The sequence below is a fragment of the Suncus etruscus genome, chromosome 10 (assembly GCF_024139225.1).
Source record: "Suncus etruscus isolate mSunEtr1 chromosome 10, mSunEtr1.pri.cur, whole genome shotgun sequence".
Lineage (NCBI taxonomy): Eukaryota > Metazoa > Chordata > Mammalia > Eulipotyphla > Soricidae > Suncus > Suncus etruscus.
In genome coordinates this window covers 93,289,666-93,305,928 of record NC_064857.1, presented here as the reverse complement: position 1 = coordinate 93,305,928, position 16,263 = coordinate 93,289,666, and the positions used below count along the sequence as shown (strand labels likewise).

Genomic DNA, 16,263 nt, shown 5'->3' with positions numbered 1-16,263 from the left:
ATATATATTGCAGATGAAAATAGAAATGGGTACATTTACCTAGAAAAAATTTTCTTTGTGAAGTTAAAAATATACTAGCTACGGGGCTGGAGAGAGATAGCAGATAGGGCATCTGTTTTGCACGTAGTTTACCCAGGACAGATGGTGCTTCGATTCCCAGTATTCCATATGGTCTCCCGTGCCTGCCAGGATCACGATTTCTGAGCACAGAGCCAGGAGTTACCCGAGTGCCGCCGGATGTGACACAAAAACTAAAAAAAGAATACAATAACTACATTAGTTAGTCTTTTAGTCCTGGGTATCAGTGCTAGAGAAGTGAAAACTTATACTCACCCATATATAAGAAGATTGTGTGTAGATCCTTATAGTTGTTTATAAGTGCCAGAAGCTAGGAAAAATGTCCTTTAATAAGTAAGTAAACTGAGTACATCCATATAATACAATACTACTTAGTAATCAAGGAAAAAATCCTGCTGGATTATTTTGTTTGTTTGTTTGGGCCACACCCATTTGATGCTCAGGGGTTACTCCCGGCTAAGCGCTCAGAAATCGCCCCTGGCTTGGGGGGGGGCCATATGGGACGCCGGGGGATCCAACCGCCGTCCTTCCTTTGCTAGCGCTTGCAAGGCAGACACCTTACCTCTAGTGCCACCTTACCGGGCCCCTGCTGGATTATTGATATATGCCCTGGGAAAGTTTCAAAGACATGCTGAAGGAAGCCAGTCTCAAAGGTATTGTTTTAGTCTCCTGTTTATATTTTCATTTTGTAAATTAATGCATCACTATATTTTGAAGCATTTTTTTCATCTTTTTATATACCTTGTCCTAATATTGAAACCATCTATTTCTTGAGTATTATTGATTCTAATTGGTAGAAATGGTATTCGATATTAAGTCCTGAGCATTAGTCTTTATCACAATTTTTATTTAATTTTAATTTCATTGAAATCTTTTTGGGATCAGGTGTTATATTTCATCATCATATCTCTTTAATATATCTTGTATTATCCTTAAATCTAGAATATTTTCATTTCCCCTTTTCTTTTGTGGCATTGATGTTTTTGAAAGACATATTCTCAACAGTAACCTACCTACTTCTCTGACTTTTGATAGGACTTTGCTTGTTTTGGGCTGGTTTGACATCTCTTCATGATTAAGTTCTGATTGTGTTTTTTTTCCTGGAACACAGCATGTGCTATGTGTTATCACATCTGGATGGCTGACTAAGTCTATGACCTTTTATGGCTTAGCCTCATGAACCCTGATTAATTTTTCCCTGCTTGAGTCTGGATTATATTTGTGTATTTTTGGTCATGGCATGTAATTTTCTTCAGTGCATAATTATTGGGTTTCCTCTCCCCTTGCAACTATAAACACTCAGTGGGGAGAGACTTTTAAGATCATGAAAATATTTTCCTTCTCATTAAAACTTTCTCCTAGATTTAGCCTTATTGATGTTGCTTGCTTGATATAGTCTTTACAATATGACAGCAGCACAGTTATAATTTCTTTTGCTCTTTACCTTCCTCTACTTTTAGCAGTTAGCACTTGGCAAATTGTTATACATGAGAATTCTCTCTGGGGCCTGGTAGGTGGCGCTGGAGGTAAGGTGTCTGCCTTGCAAGCGCTAGCCAAGGAAGGACCGTGGTTCGATCCCCGGTGTCCCATATGGTCCCCCCAAGCCAGGGGCGATTTCTGAGCACATAGCCAGGAGTAACCCCTGAGCGTCAAACGGGTGTGGCCCAAAAACCAAAAAAAATAAATAAAAAAAAAAAAAGAATTCTCTCATAAATCTGTAGTGATCTTTTTAGTTCTATCTATCTAATTCTATCTACCCCACCATCAGTCTGACCAATTTTGGTAGAATTATTGATATGACTCACACATTTTTTTAACATTTTATACTTAATTCCTATACTTTATACTAGTCAATAATTTGTAATTCATCACTATACTCCCTATACTCCTCATGTTTTAGATTTATCTAGTGAAGCCCCTTCTCTGGCTTTTATATCCTTGTGATAGATCACTCATATTTTGAGTCATTTCTTATTTTTGGCATAGGAAAATATTCAATCTCATCTTTTAAAATACCTTGTCCTAATACTGAAACCATCTATTTCTTGAGGATTATTGGTTCCAGTTGGTGGGAATGATATTTGATACTAAGTCCTGAGCATTAGTCTTCATAGCAATTTTTTTTCTTCAAAGCAAATGTAAAAAATGCAAAGTATTAGTCAGTTTTAACTGAACTAAGTCTCAGAGAGGATATGTCATTCATTGAGTCACACAGCCAATAAATATTAGAAGTAGGACTTAAATCCGGATCTCTCTCTTTTAAGCACCAGGCTTTTTTCTGTTAGATAGTAACTTTAGTCATGTCTTCTGGATTTCTTCCCTGTTAGGGGATGTTGGTGGTGGTAGTTCTTTGCTCAAATTGATATAAAAGCTTGCTATCATTTAATTTTTTCAGATAAGATCCTTGAAATTAAAGATTCATGCTGTGGACCCTGCTTCCAAGAACTTGGAAAGGCAAAGCAGGAATGCCAAGATCTGAAAAGGAAACTGGAGAAATGCAGTAGGCATCTTCAGCATTTAGAAAGGAAGCACAAATCTGTAGTGGACAAAATCGGAGGTTAGCATTTACGGGAGCTCTGCTTCAAGTATTGATCAATGATCAAATATGGCTTTGTGTTGTTGTTAATATGGGAACTGATTCTTTTTGGGGGACTGATGTAAAATAATCTGGATTATATTTTTACTAACCAAATTATTACTGAATTGAAAAAGAATAATATTTGAACTGTGATTAAAAGGGTCATATTTCTTTGTTTTGTTGTTGTTGTTGAACTAGATATATATTCTTCAGTATTCTAATCACTGGAAAATGGCATTGAATATACCAGACAAAATTCTATAATTCCATCTATCATGAAGTCATACAGGACCCTTCCTTTAAGAAGCTTATTATTTTCTTTAAGAAGCTTATTATTAAGGGAAGCAAGCCAAAAATAGATGAATAGTTGCATTTTTGTGTGCAATTGGTAGAAGTCTGTTGATGAATTCTTCCAGTTAGAATTAAGAAAAGTTTGACTAAGCCTTTGCTAGATAGAGCAACAATATTAAAATGGCCGGAAGGTGGGAGGCAAAGCATATGGGTCTGGTCTGGTCTCCATTCAGTTGTGATCCTTCAGTTTTTCCTTCATGAACTTTCTGCCACCTCTCCTTTGCCTTTGGAAGAAGGGAAACTATTGAGCATTTTTTGATTTTGCTTTTTTGGGGGAGGGTAAGGGGCCACACCTGGAGGTGCTCCGGAGTTACTCCTGGCTCCATGTTATATACTCCTGGTGGGATCAGGGAACCATAAGTAGTTCCAGGGATCAATCTTAAGTTGACTGCATCCAAGGCAAGTGCCTTATCTGTTTTGCTGTTGCTTTGGCTTGCTGTTTGACTTTTGGGGCCAATTCTTACTGACTTTCCCTTTTACATTTAGACTCTATGTTCTGTATATATTGTATTATAAAAACTTGATTCTTGAACCAGTCAGGAAATTTACTACTGGATCTTTCCTAAGGATTATCATTCTGTGCTATCTTTGCCCTCTTATTCTCAATTTGGCCTAATTCTTCCTTTGCCTTTATGATTCACATGAGAAGTTATCTCCTAATCTCCAGAACCCTCTTTGATTTTTCCCGTGTCGATTATATAGGCCACTTCTATAGAAGTGTTAATAGAGTATTGGATTCCTCTGCTGGAATCCTGCATTTGTTTTTTCACTTGCTTAATTTGCTTTCTAATCAATACGTTCCTTGAGAATAAAGAATAGTTATTTGTATGTTCATGGGACCCACACATACCAGTCAGTACTAAACGCTTCAGTGAATCAAGATCACATATACCCACATTGCAAATAATCCCAAATATTACACCTTTTAGAATAATCCAGGTGGATTCTCTGTTATCCCCTTCCTTTAAGGCCCCCATCCCAATTTACCGGTTTTACTTATCTAGAGAGCAGGACACCTTCGAGTCAGTCTGCTTCCAATCTTGAAGCTTTAATCCATTCTCCAAAAGACAACTAGAGTGGCCTTTCAAGAAAAGTAAATTGGGCCATGATACTCTTGATGGAAGCCCTTCACAGAGTGACATGTCAGTGTAAAATACAAACTTTTTTTTTTTTTTTGGTTTTTGGGCCACACCCTGTGACACTCAGGGGTTACTCCTGGCTATGCGCTCAGAAGTTGCTCCTGGCTTCTTGGGGGACCATATGGGACGCCGGGGGATTGAACCGCGGTCTGTCCTAGGCTAGCGCAGGCAAGGCAGGCACCTTACCTCCAGCGCCACCGCCCGGCCCCAAATACAAACATTTTATTTAAAATAGTTTTAAAGCCTTTCATGACGTACATTGTCTACAGCCCTTCCAGCATAGACTTTCCTTCCACCCTCAGCAGAGTCTAGCATATATTTCTGTTATTTTCTCTATACTTTTTTTTTTTTTTTTGGTTTTGGGTCATACTCAGTGGCACTCTGAGATTACTCCTGGCTCTGCGCTCAGAAATCACTCCTTGCAGGCACAAGGGACCATATAGGATGCCAGGATTTGAACCACTGTCCTTCCTGGATTGGCTGTATGTAAGGCAAATGCCCTACGCAGTGCTATCTTTCCTGACCCTCTCTATGCTTCTTTAATGCTCTCAACTAAAATATTTATTATTAAAATTACAAGGACTTTTGGATATGACTATTATTTATAAATGATAATAATTAACATCACACAGGATGTTGTGTTCTTTTGAAGTTGTCCTTTTATTCCTTTTTGGATTTTGGGCCACACCCAGTGGAACTCAGGGATTACTCCTGGCTCTGCTCTTAGGGGTTACTCCTGGCAGGCTCAGGGGACCATATGGGATGCCAGGGATTGAATCTGGATCGGCTGTGTACAAGGAAAATATTCTACCTGCTGTGCTATCACTTCAGCACCATTTTAAGATTATCTTATATAGTTACTAGGAAATAGTTAAGGAAAATTAGTATTTAGTTCTAAACAGCTATCAATGAAGGGTAAGGATGTGCATTTGAGTCATTTGATAGTTTGATTTGGATTTTTTTCTATTACACATTTATTAAGTGATAATGTTTTTCGTTATTGTCACTGTTTAAATTTTATTTCCATGGTCTGGATAGCATTGCAACATTAAATGGATTATATGAGTGACTAGTTTAAAAATGTACAGATTAGGAATGGGGAGATAGTACAGGAGTTAAGACACTTGCTTTGTATCTGTCTGATCCCTTGATCTTTGCTAGGACTAGCTCCTTAGGCCTCATAGGACATGGCCCATTCAACCTCCTTCTAATGTTACATAAACATTATTATTATAAGAGGTGCTGTACATATGCTTTTTAATTTTATTGTAACCTTCAAGGTAAGAAAAATGATCCCATTTAGCAAGTTCAATAATTTGCCTAAATCTACCCATCTGGTAGGAAGCAGAAACAGAACTAAGATTTAAGCCTATGTCCTTTCAGTTTGAAATCCATCTTTGGCTGTATATGCATGAACTTTATTAGCTGCCTTGTTCTTTTTGAAAGTTCAAAGAATTGAAATCTTTGATTAATTGTGAAATGGCAGCTGCTTTAACTTTTTGTTTTATTTTGTATTGAGATTCAGTGATTATTTATTCATGTTTAGAGAGAGCACTAAGAGCCACGAAAAATCTGAAATTAGAAAACCTACTATGTTTCTTTAAAGTTCCAGTCTAGGTGGGAAACAAAATCTATGCATATGGATCAGCCAGAAACCTATTCCAGAATAGGTCATAACCTAAGAAGATGGTTGGAAACAGATTTGAAATGCTGGGACAGCAGAGAAGAGAGTAACCTTCAGGGAATGGTTGAGACAGGGAGCACCTGGAAAATACTTCGTATCCTCTCTAAACATTTGAGTTGGGAACAGAAAGAAAAGAAAGCATGAGGGGGGATAAAGAGATTAATTGATCAATGTAATATCAACTTTCTCTTTTAGAAGAGAACAATAAAGTTGTCGAAGAATTAATAGAAGAAAACAATGACATGAAGAATAAGTTGGAGGAACTGAGAATACTTTGCAAAGCACCACCAAGGTAGATTTGTTACTATTTTAAAGACATACTTTATTTCTCTTAACCTTACATGGCCAAACTGCGATAACCAAGCAGGTGGGAAAGAAAGGGGGAAAAACAAGAGGTACACTAGAAGTTCTATAGAACAAGGATATAGGTTCTTGGACACATTGTGGTGGTTGATGTGTGGTAACTAGTTATATATTAAGACCATAAATGTTAACATTAGAGTAAACTTGTTACCCTAAGCTGCAAGTAATAATAAGAAAAGTTGTTTATTTCTAAGTATCTTACTTAATATATTACTCCTGGTGGGCTTGGGAAGACCATCTGGGATATTGGGGATTGAACCCAGATTGGATGTGTGCAAGGCAAGCAGCCTATTCCTCTATACTATCTTTAACTTATTTTTTCTGTTAAACTACTTTATACACACACATCGTGTATAAAAATACTGAGATGTAAGTTGGTTGCTTAAATTGAACATTTCCCCCAAATCATTTAATAATTCTACTATACTTTGTTAATTACTGTCCATTTTTATCATATAGATATACTATGATTTACATAAGTAACTAACTTTAAGGGTATTTTAAATAACTATTTTAAATAATTGTATGATGAATATTCTATGAATTTTTTAGCATACTTCAGTTTACTTTATTAAAATACATGTTATTCTTTGCCCAAATGAAGTTTTACTCTTACCATCTGTTTTTGCAATTATTGCTTTATTTTTAGGTCATTATCAGAAGGGGCCATTGAAAATAGTAATCAGCCATGCAGTAGGAACATTTTGGAAGAACTTCGTGGGCAGTACATTAAAGCTGTAAAAAAAATTAAACGTAAGTTCCTCAAGATAATCCTAAAACTTTATAGATGATTCGAGCCTTTTGTTGTTAAAAATCTCAGTATCAACTAGAATTGTGATTTTGGTGCATTTTCCAAACTACCATTTTCTGGAATCTCACCTGCTTTTAGAAAAGGTCTTTGACTTCTTTATAAATTATGCAATCATGAGTCATTTCTTCCAAGTACATCAGGTTAGCGTAATTTATACATTGTTTTTTTTTTCATCTTTGAACACATTAATATTAAATTCAAAAATTCATAATCTTATTTAAATAGCTGGTAGCAAAGTATCTTGAGTTTCTGTTTTTTGTGTGTGTGTGGTGTGTATTGTGTGTTTGTGTTTGTGTGTGTGTGTGTGTGTGTGTGTGGTGTGTATTTGTGTATGTGTGTGCCAGGAATTGAACCAAGGGTTTACTATATGGCAGTATATACTGTCGGTTTAAAGCTACTTCCTGAAGCTCTCCATGAGTTTAAAGTTCACAATTATTATTTCCCAGCATAAACTTCATTTCATACTTGTTTGTTTTTTGTTTTGGAGCCACACCTGGTGATGCTCAAGGGCTACTCCTGGCTCTATACCCAGGAATTATTCCTGATGGGTTTGGGGGACCATATGGGATGCTGGAGATCTAACCCACGTTGGCTGTGTGCAAGGCAAATGCCCTGCCCCACTGTACTATCTCTCCAGCCCATTTCCCAACATAAACTTTCAAGGATCATGGAAAATGGGCCTAGTTAGAAGTTCTGTTGTTCTTCATTATTTTGATATTGGATTAAGCCATAAATTTAAATATTTTCCAGTCCAATGTAGTCCTAGACAATGACATACCCTGAAGAACATCTGTCTTATATTTTCCAGTAGAGTATTTTGTTGGGTATTATGTATATAATATTGCATGACATATGTGTTATTCCAGAATGATTGCCAGTGTTTAGATAGAATGCATAAATGTATATTTGCCTTAAACTTGCCTTTCTTTATCTTTTTTTTTTTTTTTTTTTGGTTTTTGGGCCACACCCGGCAGTGCTCAGGGGATATTCCTGGCTGTCTGCTCAGAAATAGCTCCTGGCAGGCACGGGGGACCATATGGGACACCGGGATTCAAACCAACCACCTTTGGTCCTGGATCGCTGCTTACAAGGCAAATGCTGCTGTGCTCTCTCTCCTAGCCCACCTTTCTTTATCTTAAACTTACCTATTGTTAACAAAACAAATAGGATAGGTCTCATGTACCAGATATAACTAGTAGATTTTCAAAACTGTGGGTGTTTCTAAAACCCCACTAAATATCAAAGGGAGAATATGCTTTTCAGTTGTTACTAAAAACTCAGTTAAATATGCACTAGTGTTGCTGAAAGAATCAAAGAAAAATTAAGCATGCATTTCAGAGCAGTAGTAGAATTAGAAAGTTTACTGGTCCTGTTATCCCTTTGTTTGTTTGTATTTTCTTCCTTTTCTATTTTTTCTTCCCATATGTGGTACTGAAAATTGAATCCAGGCCATCCATATGCAAGGCAGTGCCTTACCTGCTGTACTATATCTCCAGCACTATTTCTTTTCTTTTTAACTGGCTATATACATCTGTGACATATGATTGAAATGCCTGTCTTTGTGTCTCAGTAATACGATTTGTTTTTGTAATAGTGTTTTGAAATATGAATAATTTCCCTCGTGTAAACACTATGTTTTCTTAATGTGTAGCTGCCATCCTTTTAAAAAGACTTTTTGATTGCTTCTCTGTGGGAAAGTATAATTTTTAAATATGCCTTAGATGCTTCATCTCTTGGAAAGTTGGTCTGAAGTCTGTCTTCCCTTTTTTTAAGAAACTGCTAATAAATATGCAATCTCCCTTCATATCTCCCTTTGGTACTATTTACTTCCAGGAGATATGCTTCGTTATATTCAGGAAAGCAAGCAAAGAGCTGCAGAAATGGTGAAAGCAGAGATACTGAGAGAGCGGCAAGAAACCTCCCGCAAGATGCGCAAATATTACTTGATTTGCCTCCAACAGATTCTGCAAGATAATGGAAAACAGGAAGGGTAAGTTCCGTCTAAACAAACAGTGTGTCCCCAAATAACCAGGATAGCATGCTGTCATTCGTTTTCATGCATTTTCCTTCACCACCAGATTAACTATTTCTACGTGATCAGCACTGAGGATTGGGAGAGGCTTGTAACCGTGCCACCCGAAATGCTGGCAGAGGCATCAGGAGAATAAAGATCCTGGGGCTAAGCAGACTAATTTTTTCCCTTTAAGCTCTTATTAATTTAAGATTCTGGAATTCCTATAGGGCCGAGAAAAAGATTTTCAATGCTGCTAGCAAACTGATTACAATGGCAAAATTGCTGGAAACGCCTACATCTATAGCTGTGGAACACACTCTGAGTAAGACAGTGGAGCCAGGTATGCCAGAATGTGTCAGATATTTCTCACCCCTTTCCATTATAGATCATAGTTAGCATAAAGATGATAGGTAGTTAGAAGGGTGTGTAGAGCAAAAGAGTTCGTTTGTTAAGTTGCCCGTGTGACTAAAATGGGAAATTTAACAAAATTTAAAAGTATCGCATTCTCAGTTCTAGTAATCTCGGCTGAGCATACCAGCTACTCCCTATTGCTACTGCCCTCCTTAGAAATGACAAATGGTTTTAAACAACAAGAGAGAAAAAAAAATTATAGTCGTAAAAAGATAACAATGAGGAGCTGGAGAGATAGCATGGATGTAAGGCGTTTGCCTTGCATGCAGAAGGACGGTGGTTCGAATCACGGCATCCCATATGGTCCCTGAGCCTGCCAGAGCCAGGAGTGACCCGAGCGTTGCCGGGTGTGACCCAAAAACCAAAAAAAAAAAAAAAAAAAAGATACCAGAAACCATGAGAAATCTTTGACAGTTAAAAGATAGTTTAGTTTAAGTATGTAGTCCAAAACCGAAGTTCCAAGCTGTCAGAAAAAGAGAAAACTTTTGGTTTGTGTGTGTGTGTGTGTGTGTGTGTGTGTGTGTGTGTGTGTGTGTGTGTGTGTGTGTGTGTGTGAAGTAGTATGCTTTAGAAATAGGTCTGGCTGGTGCCAGTAACATGTTCCAAAGGAGCAGTAATCTGAGGCAGTTACCCTCTCTTCCTTTCCTTTGTCTCCCAAGTCTGAAATTGTGCTAGGAAAGATCAAAAGAAATGATGTATCCCCCTGACAGGGAATACTTTATTTATATGGATAAGTTGCAGCTCAGAGCCACCAAGAACCCCCCCAGGCCCAGAGCTACTAGGTCTGGTCTGTCTGTACTGCAGTCCATTTGTTCCCACGCTTATTTCCACTGCCTTTTAAAAGAAGTAGGTGAATCAAGTATAGTCAGGAGTAGTCCTCAGCTTCACCTCTGGGTGTGCCCCACAGTCTCCTACACCTCACCAAAGTCAGATTCCACATTTAGAGCATCTCATCTAAATGATGAGACATCATTATATAATTATAGAAAGCAAGACGCCAAATTAAAACCACGCAACAGGGGCCGGAGTGGTGGCGCTAAAGGTAAGGCATCTGCCTTGCCCGCACTAGCCAAGGACGGACTGTGGTTCGATCCCCCAGCGTCCCATATGGTCCCCCAAGCCAGGGGCAATTTCTGAGCGCATAGCCAGGAGTAACTCCTGAGTGTCAACAGGTGTGGCCCAAAAACAAAAACAAAAAAACAAACAAAACCAAGCAACAAAACATGTACCTAAGACATAGAACTCACCCAACATAGACTGCTCTCAGGAAAATGAAAGTGTAATATCAAGTTTCCTCATTAGAAATGCTATGTTGGGGGAGAGGGGAAAAAAAGAAAGAAATGCTATGTTGGAAGCCAAACAGAAGTGGCTTTTCTTTTCATTGTGGTTGACTCTTGATCATGCAGAAAACATTAGATCCTGTGAAAATCGATAACAATATGCCAGATTTTATACCAGAATTTAATAATAGGCTGACTACCTAAATTTTATTTTTTAAATTTTTTTGTTATTTTTTGGCCACACCCAGTGATAATTAGGGGTTACTCCTGGCTATACACTCAGAAATCGCTCTGGCTTGGGGGGACCATATGGGACATGGAGGGATCAAACCGTGGTTCATCCTAGGTTCGTATGTGCAGGGAAAACGCCCTACCGCTTATGCCACTGCTCCAGCCCCATACCTAATTTTTTCTAATGGGTTTTTGTAAAGGAACATTTTAAAATGATGAATTAGCATTGATGCATTTTTGAGAATGATTTTGAGAATGATATGGGAATGTGTCAAAGTGTATTTATTTTTCTTCCCTTTCAATGTTAGTTTTTCATAATTGTGTATTCTCCCCCCAACTTTGTTTTCTTTTGTATATAATAGAAATGCCTCTGCCTTCAGAGATGCTGACTAGAGTTGAAAAATCAGAAAGAAATGGTGTGAGCCAGAATATACTCTACCACACTGCAAACAAACCAAACGGAATAGCACCTGTGCCATCTGACCAGGCCCCAAAGAGAAAGGCTGCTTGTAACTTGGAAAAGTGGTTGGAGGGCATGCAGCATGGGGACAGCAAGCATCGGGGCTCCAAAGGGTCACACACAGACCTTCAGTCTGCTTACAAACACCTAGATGCTTTGCCAAAGGCGGCTCCTCCTGATGTTCCTTGTGAAAGTGGTTTTGGTTTGCACCAGAAGAAAGACCTCGTTGGTGACACGGGCTCAGAGTCACTTCAGTGTTCTGCCGCATACTCCCTTCATGGATCCAACGGAAGCAAACCGTTGCCTAGATATACCCCGAGTCTTTCAGAATCAAGACCCATGCCCACAACCCTTCCAGTTCCTAATGAAAGACATGGTTTAAAAGTATATAAGCATCTTCCTTTAGCAGTAGGTGGGATTGTGGCCTCTGAGGAAAATCAGGAAGCTCCAGTAAAGGACAGAGGGGACCTTAATGACTTTGTGGGAAAACCTTCCAGCTATGCCACTCTACCCTACAGCAGTCAGGAAGTGTTTTTGCATAACAGGTCCCAAGAAACTCTTGATCCAATTGCTGAATCTGTTCATTCTAAACCGTTTTCAGCATCTAGTTGTCATGCACTGCCAGAGAATAGTAAGACTTGTCAACCAGTGAAATGGCAGAGTGGTCGTACTCTGGACCTGCGAGAAGAATGTGGATATCCCCAGCCTCGTCATACCACTGATCTGTTAAAGGCAGATGCCAAGAAACTGAGCAGTGCAGCACCATTCTCAGATCAGCAGCCGCCTCTGAAAAAAGCAACAGCCCCTCTGTTGAGCCAACAAGATAGTGGCTTTGATAGCCCAGTTATTAATCTAGACTAATTGCTATAACTTAAGAAGAATCATTAATATATTGATCAAAAAACTGGATGGGAAGACTTCTGACTCAAAATGGCCTCTGCTTATTTTGAGATGTTTTGATATCATCTATCAATCACATAAGTAAAGTAGTCTCATGAAATTACGTGAGATATTGACGTTGCCTTAATCTTCCTAAGGCCTGTTGGTATATGTGTAGTCTGCTTCTGTGTGGTGATTGTATTTTTGATAAACCATCTATTTTTATACCTCTAAATTAGCTCTATGCAATGTCAAATTATTTGAATAAAGTTGCATATGGCCTGTAGAGATTGTTATGAATTTTTTGTAATTCATAATATGTCAGTGTGGGTGTATTTAACATTTGTATTTATAATAGGCTGCATTTAATTTTTGAAATTAGCTACGTCAAATGAAGCTATTGTTGAATTGCTATACATATACATTTCATGGAAATACTCAAGATTTTGATCCTTGTTTATAATTAGAATATTTTGTGGGGCTGGAAAGATAGCATGGAAGTGGGATGTTTGCCTTGCATGCAGAAGGACAGTGGTTCGAATCCTGGCATCCCATATGGTCCCCCGAGTCTGCCAGGAGCGATTCTGAGCGAAGAGCCAGGAGTAACCCCTGAGCGCTGCCAGGTGTGACTCAAAATCCCCCCCCCCCCAAACGTATTTTGCAAAGATTATCACAAAATACAGAGCTATGTCCAGGCTTTTTTGGTTATGTAAAATATTAGTCTGAATTTTTTAAATGATAGTTGCATAACTTAATGCGACATTTCAAATATCCCATGACATCTAGATGCTTTTATGATTTCATAGTTTTGCATACTTTATAATTTAAAATAACTAATATGCAAATGATTATATTAAACTGTTTGCTTATTATAATGCAGCTTAGTTGTTTTTTCATTCTAAGCTGTATAGAAATAAATGACTGCCTAAATATTTTACTTCTAGATGAAAGTATTTTCATATTCCCAGAGATGGAAATAAAAGTTTTATATATATATATGTTTTATATATGTAATATATATGTGTATATTATATGTTACATATATACTTAACAGCTTTATGAAAATAGTAGCTATCATGTTTTTATCATTCTTTATTCCCAACAGCGTTACAGGCTGTTTTTGTGGGTTTATCCAGGATTCGTTTCTACCAAGCTAACTTGGAGGGTAGTAAGATGAATATCAAGATGCATCAAAGCTCGCCCCCCACCCCATAGTGCTCTCTGAACAGAAAGAACTGAGAATTGAACCCCTTATATTTAGGATGCACGGTCACTTTAACTATTGAAGGTATGTGGATCAACCTGAAAAATGGGATTGAATTATAGAGCTTAAGGTGACATGCAATTAATGAAGCAATCTGACTATCTTGACAACTGTTTCACTGGTGACTCTGCATCTTCTCCAGCTGATAAGGTAACGGAAAATCACCATGACAGCATTTATGTTCCAAACTGGTTTGTTTGGTGTCAGACTTTTAAACCCTGAATATGAGTGAATGGAGAACATGCTCATATATATGTGTACTTTATCATCTTTAAATACTTGTTGAATCTAAACTCTTAGTCCTAAGGTCGAATTTTTTCAAGTTTCTTGATTTTTACAACTTTAATTATGGTAGCTTATTTTTTTTAAGTAGATAATTTTGGAAGTAGAATTACTTTGTTCCCTATACCATACACACAGCCATAAAAAGTCTGCTTTGCTTAGGGTGCAATGAAGGACTGCCCAAATTATGATGCTATAAACTGGGTATTTATAGCATCTGAATGTAGAGTCAGAAGAATTTGGAGCACCAGAGATAGAGTTGTATAAATCCAATAACTTCATCATTTTACCTTTTTTATGTTGTTATATTTTATGTTAAGAATTTTCATGTAGCAACATTGGCCTCTTGTGCTGTCTTTGACTTGCTTTAGTTAAAGTAGTATTACTGGTGTCAGAATAAGTTGGAAAGTTCCCCTGCCTCTATTTTCTGAAGGAATTTGTGAAGACTGATAGTACTTTAACTTTTATAGAGTTAGGTATTTTATTCTTTAGTCAGTCTTGTTAGTTTGTTGCTTTTACATCACTTGTTTCACCTCTTTGTTGGATTTTTGACATAAAGTTGACCTTAGTGGAGCTGAAAAGAGAATACTGTGGGTAGGACCTTTGCCATTCACTCAGTCAAGCCAGGTTCATTCAACCTATGGCATCCCAAATGGTTCCTCAAGCACTGCCAGGAGAAATCCCTGAGTACAAAGCCAGGAGTAAACCCAGAATCACTGAGTGTGGTCATCCCCACAAATCCCCCCAAAATGTTGGTCTTAGTGTTTTCTTACAGGCCTCTGAATTTTAGTAGTGTCAGTATTACTATCTATAATCTATCTATCTATCATCTATCTATCTATCTATCTATCTATCTATCTATCTATCTATCTATCTATCTATCTATCTATCTATCTATCATCTATCTATCATCTATCTATCTCTATAGATACACATGTATGTATATATAAAGAATACCAAAAAGGAATATATTGATATGATGTATCATATATTGATAAGATGTATCAATATATAATACCTTAATTAAAAAACTTTTGGATTATTGGTTGGGCCACACCAGCACTGCTCAGGGCTTACTTTGACTTTACACAGAAGGGATCACTTCTGTGGTGGTAGAGTTGTCTAGAGCCACATTCAGTGGTGCATAGGGGCCTTCAGGGCTACATCCTGTGATGCTCAGGAGATTCTGTGTGGCCTGAAATCCTGTTGGGGATATACTAGGCATGTCCCGTAATTACTGTACTGTATTCTGGTGTGAAGTTTTTCCCTTTGTCATCTCAGTTTTGCCATTGGACCTAACTGATTTTTTAACTCTTGAGTATTTTTTTTGTTGCTATTTTTTAGTTGACATTCCCCATTTTCTTTAGTTCTTTACTTATTCCCTTTAGTCTTTTATTTTTTAATATTTTATTGGGGCCATCTCCACCAAAAGCTCAGAAACCACTTGGTGGTTAGTGGCTTAGGTGCTTGGGGCTCATCATACTCAGGATTCTTTAGGGCCACTCCATAAGTGTACATAAGTATGTCTTCTACTTCTTGAGCCCATCTTCCTAGTTTCATTTAGGATATTAAACATAAAACATCCAATGTAATTGCATTTACTTATTTTGGGTGCTACTGAAAATCGGGGCTTATACACCAAAAGCTTGTGCTCTTATTACTGAGCTACATTACAATCTGGCCATAACACATTGCAAATGGGCAATGATATTTTATCACTATAGGTACAATGTTGTGCAGTTGATTGCTGCTGTAACTCCTCTTACGTGACTAAACTTTATGTTCATTGACAGCAACTTCTTGTTCCTAGCTCCACCTCATAATTGTGTTCTCGTCCCTGACAACCATGCTGCAATTCTTTGTTTTTGAGTTTGAGTGTTTTAAATGTCTGGTTTCATGAAATTCATGTAGCATTTTAACTTTTGTGAGTTATAGTTTTAGTTAATTCAGTTTATGAATACCTGGGTTTCTCTCTCTCAAAGTGTGGGTCACACTTTCCTATAACTTCATGAATTGTGGAAAATGAATTCTTATGTAATCCTGGCAGCTCTGGATTTGATCTTGGTTCCCTTGAGGATGATTGTTGCCAATTATTGTTGCTGTTGTTTTGATTTGCTTGTTTTATAATTTGACTGGACTTAATCAGCAAAATCTCTTCTCCATGCTGTATGTTGCTGACTTCTCATTCAGATATTTGAATATATTTTATTATTTTTAAAAATATTTGGGCCTGGAGAGATAGCACAGCGGCATTTGCCTTGCAAGCAGCCGATCCAGGACCAAAGGTGGTTGGTTCGAATCCCGGTGTCCCATATGGTTCCCCCGTGCCTGCCAGGAGCTATTTCTGAGCAGACAGCCAGGAGTAACCCCTGAGCACCGCCGGGTGTGGCCCAAAAACCAAAAAAATAAATAAATAAATAAATAAAAATAAAAAATAA

The 16,263-nt window shown here is 37.8% G+C and overlaps 1 protein-coding gene across 1 annotated transcript in view; it reads left to right on the top strand.

The window, feature by feature from the left end:
• The window catches only part of CEP152 (centrosomal protein 152), a 114,693-nt gene extending 102,432 nt beyond the window's left edge, over positions 1-12,261 (top strand). The window contains exons 22-27 of the mRNA XM_049781706.1: positions 2,474-2,635; positions 6,026-6,122; positions 6,843-6,946; positions 8,838-8,994; positions 9,246-9,358; positions 11,303-12,261. Coding sequence (XP_049637663.1) covers positions 2,474-2,635; positions 6,026-6,122; positions 6,843-6,946; positions 8,838-8,994; positions 9,246-9,358; positions 11,303-12,261 — 1,592 coding nt within the window. The remainder of the gene's footprint in view (positions 1-2,473; positions 2,636-6,025; positions 6,123-6,842; positions 6,947-8,837; positions 8,995-9,245; positions 9,359-11,302) is intronic.
• The last annotated feature ends 4,002 nt before the right edge of the window (positions 12,262-16,263 follow it).